General features: G+C 31.2%; 1 protein-coding gene across 2 annotated transcripts; it reads left to right on the top strand.

Moving 5' to 3' along the window:
* The first annotated feature begins 364 nt into the window (after window positions 1-364).
* Window positions 365-5,319, top strand: MED6 (RNA polymerase transcriptional regulation mediator-like protein). 2 transcript variants are annotated; one of them, XM_011047799.1, is made up of 6 exons: window positions 365-582; window positions 2,060-2,352; window positions 2,446-2,620; window positions 3,275-3,344; window positions 4,285-4,394; window positions 4,899-5,319. In XM_011047799.1, exons 2-6 carry the CDS (start codon window positions 2,090-2,092, stop codon window positions 5,058-5,060), a joined length of 780 nt encoding a protein of 259 aa, XP_011046101.1. In that variant the 5' UTR covers window positions 365-582; window positions 2,060-2,089; the 3' UTR covers window positions 5,061-5,319. The 2 variants fall into 2 exon arrangements, with proteins under 2 accessions (XP_011046101.1, XP_011046103.1); XM_011047801.1 differs by having other exon boundaries at window positions 365-587.
* The last annotated feature ends 1,947 nt before the right edge of the window (window positions 5,320-7,266 follow it).

The raw sequence follows: 7,266 nt of genomic DNA, 5'->3' as shown, positions 1-7,266 counted from the left end.
CTTTAAAGATAGTGTTTTTACACCTCTAAACTAACTTCATAATTATTTCTATTTTAAACTTTTCCTTAACAAGGAGTCCATTTGATAATGAAATAAATTGATGGATTTGTCCCTTCAGTAATCAAATAAATGGATGGATTTTTTCTTACTATCTTTTGTAAAAAAAAAAAAAAGAAGGAACGATCGAAGTCATTGAAAATTGAATGTTCGAAGAACATTTTGAGCAATATGAAAATCGTTCCTTTCAACCGTGAGAGATGATGCCGTTTTAGTGGGAAGCCGCCGTAATAAAACGACGTCGTTCCCATACCTTTTCCTTCCGATTAGCTCGTAAACAGGGCCTAATATAAGTATGAATTGTTTTTTTTTTAAAAAAAAACAAAAGCCCATCCCTAAAAACCCAGCAAAATCTCTCTCGCTCTCTCTCTGCCTCCTCCTCCTTCAATCTTCACCTAGACAGTGTCGACAGCAGTTCCCCATTCGTGAAAAATCAAGCGATTCTCTCTCAATTTGTTTCTTACTGGGTTACGTAACTTCGTGGGACGATTTCCTGGAGCGATCCGTGCTGCCGATTCCAATTCTGTACGCTACTTTCTCCCTACTTTTTTTTTTCTTTAAATTTCCTTCTGTTTGGTTAAGTAGAAGAAACTTAGAGGAAACAGAGCCAATTTCTATTCCTATTTCATGATTTCCCTCTTGGGCTTGACGTATTAGTAACGCATCGTAGTAGTGTAGTCTAGGAAGAAGACCTTTTTTTATATTATTTTCCTAGGACCGAGTTATTTAATTCTATTTTCTCCTTTATTTAACAAATTTTACATATTTTCTGTAACATATGCGTTCTTTTTATTCTTTGAAAAAAAAAAAAGATAATTGTTTGGGAGTTATAACAACTATTATGAATTGATTTGATTTCAGGTTTTTGTAAAATCACATTTTTGTAGTTTTCGTCTCTTTACATGTAAAGCCTTAAATATTGTTTTCTGATGCTGAAAGGAAAGAAGGAATTTAAGGGTTTTCGCCATTTACTATGCTGCTCCTTTTCTTTTCTTTTTTTCTTTTTTTTTTCAAGTAAGAGGCCATTTACTATGCTGCATATAATTTGTACAGTTAATATCCGTCTTGAATATATTGGATCAAATCAATACCTTTAGTTTTAGTTTCAATAAAGGGATTGATTTGATTCAATTTACATAGAGGATTTGATATCAAATGTAAAAATAGAAGGATCTTGCTTGATTTTTGGTTTGCCTGTGCATGATTGTGAGATCTCACTGTATCCAGTGTTGTGGGTGCGTTGAAAAGATCACACATATTTTTTCAACTGTACGAACAAAATATTATTGGTACTTAGCAATATTAAAAATGATCTCATACATCTTTAATCTAAGTTTCATACGTGTATTGTTTGTCCTTCCAGATTCACATATATTAAATGCATGTCGCAAGTGTTTTTCACTTGAAAATGCATCAAAATGATTTTTTTTTCCAGATTTTTTTTCGTTTTCAAAATCAGCCAAAATCACGAAAAACATTAAAAAAAAAGCATCAATTTGATGTTTTTTCAAAATAAACATACTTTTAAAAAGCACCCAAAAGTAGTAGTTACCGCACTCCTAAACAGGTTCTAAAACTTGAATTGAAAAAAAGATGTAATATAGAATGGAAATACCAATAATTTTGTCCCCTTCAAGTAAGATTATACTGTTAGTGAATTAGCACTCACATGACTATACAGCCAATGCATAATTTGAGCAAAGTTGGTCTAATATAGAAGGGAATATTCCATAAAGGTTTTAAATCATAGGTTAATTGATGAAAATAAGTTTTTTATAATTTAATAATTTTTTTAAAATGTAAAAGAATGGGTAAGCCATGATAAATAAATTTTTTATACATGAATAAATAAAGTTGTTCAATACTAATATAAACAAGTTCTGTTGGCTCACAATATTTTTATTTTTTTAGATAAATAAAGCTATTTTAGAAGAAATTTAAAATTTAGCTATATACGTGGGTGTCAAATATTGGAGTAAACTCATTTTATTTATTTTACTAGTTGGTCTCTCTGCTTTCTTTCCCCCTCAAAATGGCAACACCACCTGTACTACCGCAACCCCCAACCAACTTCGAAGCAAATCCTCCTCCAATGGGGCCAACACCGCCGCAGCAGCCACCAGGAACAGACATGACAGGGATATGCTTTAGGGACCAGCTTTGGCTAAACACATATCCTCTTGATCGAAACTTAGTCTTTGATTACTTTGCTTTGTCCCCTTTCTATGATTGGACTTGTAATAACGAGCAGCTTCGGTCTCAATCCATTCACCCCCTTGATCTCTCCCACTTATTGTAAGTACTTTAATTCAGTTGGGTATTGTTGATTTTCATATTTTAGTGTGCTAATTTGGATGAATGAACTTGCTTCTTTTTTTTTTTTGTAAGGAAGATGACAGGCACTGAGTATATGCTGAGTGAAGTGATGGAGCCACATTTGTTTGTTTTCCGAAAACAGAAGAGGGATAGTGCAGAGAAAGTTACCCCAATGCTGACTTATTATGTGTTGGATGGGTCCATATACCAAGCACCACAACTTTGCAGTGTGTTTGCAGCTCGAGTTGTGAGTCTTTTTGTGTTAGTTTTCTTTTGGGTGTTTGTGATTTACCCACAATAACATTACCATTAGCTCATTCATGATTGATTTAAATAGGATTTGCATGTTAAACATGGTTATAGGAATAATTTCTTGAAAGAAAAGACGAGTCCTTTTGGTATGAAGAAGTATAGAGTTAAATTCATGGCATCCCATGTAGCACATTCAGGGAGGAAGTGTTAAAATGAAATAGAATCTAATGTAGGATGTATAGATAATGTTATTCTTTGTGATCCAAGTTTGGCTGGAAAGCATATTCATGGATTGTACTCTCGTCAAATGATTAAAGTATTAATGGTTGGATGAGATAATGTAGCAAGATGATATAATGTTGTTGTTTACACAACATAATCCCAGAGAGTGTTTGGGATTGCAGTCGGATCATGTTTTTGAAAAAAATTGAAAAATTTTTTAGCTTTATTTTTTTCTTGTTTTAATGCGTTGATGTCAATTTTTTAGCTTTATTTTTTTCTTGTTTTGATGCGTTGATGTCAAAAAAAAATTTAAAAAATAAAAAATATATTATTTTGATACATTTCCTAATAAAAAACACTTTGAAATGTAATCTCTACTACATTCCCAAAATGCACTTAGTCTTAAGTAAGTGTACCTTTATGGCAGGGACGGGCTTTGTATTATATATCAAAGGCTTTTGGTACTGCTGCGTCAAAGCTGGAGAAGATTGGATATGGTATTGAACTACTACTCACCTTTTCTCTTTTATCTCATAGTGATCAGATTAGTTTTTTTCTTGAAGGTTATATATCATGTTTTTCAGTTTGAATGAAATGCATCCCTGGGTTTTCTCTCGGAGGGTTTTTTATTTTTCCCCCAAAGGAATTGACAGCTTGTTTTGTTTGTTTCAAAATGAAGTTTCAGTGTTGATGTTTCACATTATCAGATTTGATGATTTCCATCTGAGTAATTTGTGGGGTTTTCACATGAATAAATGAGTTATGTATTTGAAGTAGCATTTTCTATGAGATGACTCTGTTTTTTGCAGCATTATATCCAGTCAGTTTGGGTTGCAAAATTGGTTGCCATTTCCCATTTTCCTATCATTTTTAGTTACCATGGTAGTATTTTCTCATGACACTTGACATTGTTCACTAAATATTCCAATTTGCTGGATGATTGATTAACTAATTTGCAGATTGTTCACCAAAGGTTGATATTTTTCTTATAACACAGCTTATATATGCTAAATTCATATTCCACATCAATTTAACCAATTTTTGAAGCATTGTAGATGCATAACCTTTTCCTGCAAAACAATCTGTAATACTGGTCATTTCAACCTGCATTTTCATTTAGAGTTTTTTGCATGGTGCATGAAAAGTCAACCCATAACTTTTGTATCCGTAATGCACCCTAGACAATGGGAGATTATAGATTTTTTTTATTACACGTGTTGTCTACCGCGTTTCCCAATCCTGACTGGAATTCCATATGAACTTATTTTTTTGGCCTTGGTCTTTTGGCACCCCTAACTCCAAGGATTATAGTGCTGAACAGAAAGCTATTCCTATTTTTTGTGTGTGCTCGTGTAATAGGTTTTATTGTGGCCCTTCTTTGACATCATTATCATGTTCGAGTTCATTATTTTAATTCTTATGTGATTTCTGATGCAGTTGATTCTGAAAATGAGGGCGCTGCTTCTGAATCAAAGACTGGTAAAGAAGTAATTGACTTCAAAGAAGTTAAGCGAATAGATCATATTCTTGCCTCCTTACAGCGCAAGGTAACTTTTGACTTACCTGACCAACATGTGTGGTCCTGTAATAAAAGATAATACAAGTATAGGACAAGAAAATGTCCGTTATTGTTAAAAGTGAGCACATCATGGCTTTATGTACAGCCATGATTCTTTGTGATGGTTTGCCCTCGACAATTATTGCATCCATATTGATGAAAAATGCATGCTTATAAAGCTTTTATTTTCAAGGTGTTCTTGTTGTTATTTGTTGTTTACAGGGCCTGTTTGAGATTGTGGTTGTGATTATTTTTTAAAGTATTTTTTGTGCTGAAATGCATCAAAATGAATTTTTTTAAAAAAAAATCATTTTTACATCAAAATGATTCAAAACATATAAAAAAATAAAATAAATTTTAGCAAAAAAAATTAAATTTTTGGGGACTATGGTTTGTACCACGTTGCCAAACCTTCTTTGTCCAATCACCTACCATCAGATATGAGGGTTGTGAAATGATATTAGATAGCAATTGATGGTTTCTTTCTTCGCAGTTACCACCAGCCCCTCCACCACCATCTTTTCCTGAAGGCTATGTACCCCAATCAACTACAGAAGAAGAGAAAGGCCCCGAAACCCAACAAGGAGGAGAGCCACAACTTCCTCCTGTTGATCCGATCATTGATCAAGGTCCTGCCAAAAGAATGAAATTCTGAAAGTGATCTTTTCTTTATTTCAGCAGATAATCAAGAAATGTAGAGAGCAGAAGCCATCATGTCGAAGATGATAGGAGATGTCTTCAGTGGAAGAAGCTTTCCAATCGTCTTTATGCCTTTTAATCCGATCTGACGTGCCATTTGGATCGTAAGTTACTGTTTAACAAGATAAATAATACTAATTTATGTAATTTGAGTATACTGTTTAAATTCAAACCAGTTTCCTTCGCTATACATAATAAAACTAAGGTTTCCTCAATTCTGGGTTGGCTAAAAGAAACGTTCTTCCCGTGGTAGAGGGATGTATAACAGTACCACAAAGGTGGTCCGGTGGTATATAACTTTCTGAAGCGAATGAATTTTAGTTACGGTATCGGAACAAGTAGATGTGTGAGCATGTTGCTAGGGATTGACATCACTTGTCAGGGCTGAGCGTGTTTGGATGTTGCACTAGCAGATTCTTCTTGCCATCAAGGTTGTTAAAATCATGATTTTAACATGTTATAAAATACAAAATAAATTTAAATTGTAAAAATGGATTGTAAAAATATATTATGAAATTATAAAAATTTTAAAATATATTAAAGATTGTAAAAATATATTATGAAATTATAAATTTTTTTAAAATATATTAAAAATATATATATATACTTCAAATAAAAATTCATATATAATTTAAATATTTTAAAATATATTATTTAAATAAAAATTTATATATAATTTAAAGAATTTTTTATTAACTAATAATGAACAAACATAAAATAAATAATTTACTAGAATGTCATGTAAACTACTACAACTAGTTTCATTGCCGTCATTTTCTCTTTATTATGGATTCATCTTCTCTTGTTCAACATCTCTTCTTTCTCTTTTTTGACTTTTTTCACCTCAAACAACGTTTTTCATTCTTTCTCCTACTTTTTGTAAGCCAGATCAATAAATGAGAGTGGATAAACCAAATCAATAATCCATATCAGATATCGACGCTAATCCAAATTATAACCAAAAGCATCATGAAAGGAGAGATTCCTGCAACATAGAAGCTAGACTTTTGAAACCAACCGAGGAAGGGGTTACTGAAAAGGTAAACCAATGGTCTGCAGGTTAGATCCTTTAGAAAATACATCAATTAGGAAAATAAATCTAGAATTGTGTCTAGATTCAATCCATGTAGAAGGATTTAACACTCTAAAGAAACAACGAGCCAGAAGTTGAGAACCAGTGAAGAATGGACAGGGAGTAATGTTAAGCTATAACAGAATAAGCTCTTGAGTCCTAAGCTATCCAGATTAAACTTTAAATTTAAATTTTAATAATTCCATTCTTAAACTTTAAATTTTGTATTGTCAACCTCATTTATTATTTGTTCAAAAATTAAATTATGATAGTCTATATACAATAAATATCTCATCTCAATTATCAACTATCTATCACATCATTTTCTGATTATCCTTCCTCATGTATGTGTTTTTATATACAATTCTATTATAGTAGACTTGTCTGGAGATGTGTAGACCATAAAATAAATCAATACTTAAACCTTATTATAAATAATAGCCACCAATTAAAGAAAAAATTTAAAAATAAAATGAGTTATTACTAAACACTTTGCATGATTAGTGAAAGGAAGTGACCCACTGGTATGCTCGTTAATGAAACCATGATTTTTTATTTATTTATGTTCAAGGACTCACTCCAAGAACGCCTCCTAAAAACAACTAATATAAAGAACTCTAGATATCTATTCTAATTATTCTTTTGATGTGAGAAGGTTTATAATTCTTTCAAACATCAAAGTCATCTTACTCTACATATATCATATAATATCATATTTGTAGGCATCATATAAGAAATCATGCAATCTAATTAAAAAAAATTATTGAACTAATTTTTTTTACAAAATAAAGATTATTATTATAAAAAAACATATATGTTACACATTAAAACTTATCTAATTGAGTGATTAGATAATAAATACATTTTTAAAAGTTGTATGATACAACATAACAAAAACTCTATTTAAAAAAAAATTAATATCAATTGATGAGTTTATTGAATTATGTTATTAGTCTGCAAGTTATTAATTAGATTTCATTTTAAACTTAATGAGTTTATTTCTACTTGAAGAATTTCTACACTTGTGTTGGCTTAATATATATATATATATATATATATATATATATTTCTATTGAAAACACGGCTAGAG

This window comes from Populus euphratica, unplaced genomic scaffold, assembly GCF_000495115.2.
Source record: "Populus euphratica unplaced genomic scaffold, PopEup_1.0 scaffold109.1, whole genome shotgun sequence".
NCBI classification, from domain to species: domain Eukaryota; kingdom Viridiplantae; phylum Streptophyta; class Magnoliopsida; order Malpighiales; family Salicaceae; genus Populus; species Populus euphratica.
The sequence above is the reverse complement of the archived record's forward strand: the minus strand, read 5'-3'. Positions and strand labels throughout refer to the sequence as shown.

Coding starts and splice junctions, on each gene's coding strand:
- MED6 (XM_011047799.1), top strand. CDS start 2,090: ATGGCAACACCACCTGTACTACCGCAACCCCCAACCAACTTCGAAGCA. Junction 2,353..2,445: donor CTTGATCTCTCCCACTTATT/GTAAGTACTTTA, acceptor TTTTTTTGTAAG/GAAGATGACAGGCACTGAGT. Junction 2,621..3,274: donor GTGTGTTTGCAGCTCGAGTT/GTGAGTCTTTTT, acceptor CCTTTATGGCAG/GGACGGGCTTTGTATTATAT.